Genomic DNA, 1611 nt, shown 5'->3' with positions numbered 1-1611 from the left:
TTGATTTTGAAACTTGTGAATCCATTAGAATCATTAGAAGACAGAGTCGAGATTCATAAATAAATATATTTTTACGTGCACCTCTAGTTTTCTCTTCCTATTCTCTAAAGCAGTGCAGCATGGCCTCGCCCCCTTTGCTGCTTTTTCCCGAGGGCAGGGTTTATCTGGGTTTGTTATGTCACAAACCCAGGAAGTAGCTGGTTGTAGTCCCTACCAGCCGTTTTTGTAGGCATTAAACTACCAGAATTTTAAAAGACGATATCTCCGTTTGCATTGAACTTTCAGCTTTGTAACTTTGCAGATATTGTTTATGCTCAAACAGCAACATTACACAATAACTAACTTTAAAAAAGTAAAATCGCAATGAACCACCCCTTTAATTTATATTTTTATCAATTTAATGCATCATTGTAAAAAAAATCTTACCGACCCCATTATTTGTAAACGGTAGCACACATACAGGTTTAAAAAATAAACCATCATCTGATTTAGTTCATTTAAGGACTCTTCCTTACCTTGTTATTTCCAGAAATTCTTTCGGTTTCATTTTCAATTTCTTGCCTGATTTCATCAAAATCTGTGTAGATCTAAAAGGCAGAGACACACAATTAACAATCATGATATCTCACTTCACAAAGACTCAAACTTCCATAAAATTAAAGAGAAAAACACACCAAAGGAATGGCATTAATTTTACATGAGGTGAACACAAAGCATGTATCTGGACTCAAGACCACACTGAAAATATCTCCTGTGATCATTTAGACCAATAGGAATTAAAGGGCTTGTTCTTCTTCATCTGTTCATCATCAAACTATAAAACCAAACAAACTCACTGCACTGTTGTTTGTAGCACATAAATGTGTCTGACAGCCAGAATGACTTAATAAAACAACACGATGCAGTGTCTCTTTGATGTAAGGACTTTTTCCACCTTTACTCAAATGTGAGGTAAGCTATATAGAGATTTGGATGATCCCATTTTAAACTCATCTTGAGACACAAATTTCTTTGTGATATTTGCATCTAACATTTTCATGATAATTCATCAATAACTTTTGTACTAAAATATGTCAAAATTACCAAAAAACATAGGAACAACAAAAACCAAATGTACACAAAAATATCACATGCTCTTGGAGGTCTTACAAACATGTTATGATTAAATTATATATATATATATATACACACACACACAGTTATACAGATACTTAATCATAAATATTCATCTTAAACACACTTAATTTTAAATCATGAATCATCAATAACTTACTAAAATTTGGTACTAAAATTGGTACTTAATACGAAATTTATCAAGAAGTAACAACTGAAACCATTTGAACACAAAATACTTATTGGCCTTATAAACATGTTAAATTTTACTTAAAGGGGTCATATGATGTTGCTAAAAAGAACATTATTTTGTGTATTTGGTGTAATGAAATGTGTTTATGCGGTTTAAGGTTCAAAAAACACATTATTTTCCACATACTGTACATTATTGTTTCTCCTCTATGCCCCGCCTTTCTGAAACGCGTTGATTTTTACAAAGCTCATCGGTCTGAAAAGCGAGGTGTGCTGTGATTGGCCAGCTTTCTAGTGAGTTGTGAT

At 32.8% G+C, this 1611-nt stretch overlaps 1 protein-coding gene across 1 annotated transcript in view; it reads right to left on the bottom strand.

The window, feature by feature from the left end:
* Positions 1-485: 485 nt before the first annotated feature.
* LOC107577797 (dynamin-1-like protein) overlaps positions 486-1611 on the bottom strand; it is a 6657-nt gene continuing 5531 nt past the window's right edge. The window contains exon 4 of the mRNA XM_016263832.1: positions 486-587. Coding sequence (XP_016119318.1) covers positions 498-587 — 90 coding nt within the window. The 3' untranslated portion in view covers positions 486-497. The remainder of the gene's footprint in view (positions 588-1611) is intronic.

This window comes from Sinocyclocheilus grahami, unplaced genomic scaffold (assembly GCF_001515645.1).
Source record: "Sinocyclocheilus grahami isolate Dianchi unplaced genomic scaffold, SAMN03320097.WGS_v1.1 scaffold7274.1, whole genome shotgun sequence".
Taxonomy (NCBI): domain Eukaryota; kingdom Metazoa; phylum Chordata; class Actinopteri; order Cypriniformes; family Cyprinidae; genus Sinocyclocheilus; species Sinocyclocheilus grahami.
Note: the sequence above shows the minus strand (reverse complement) of the source record. Positions and strands in the feature narration are given on the sequence as shown.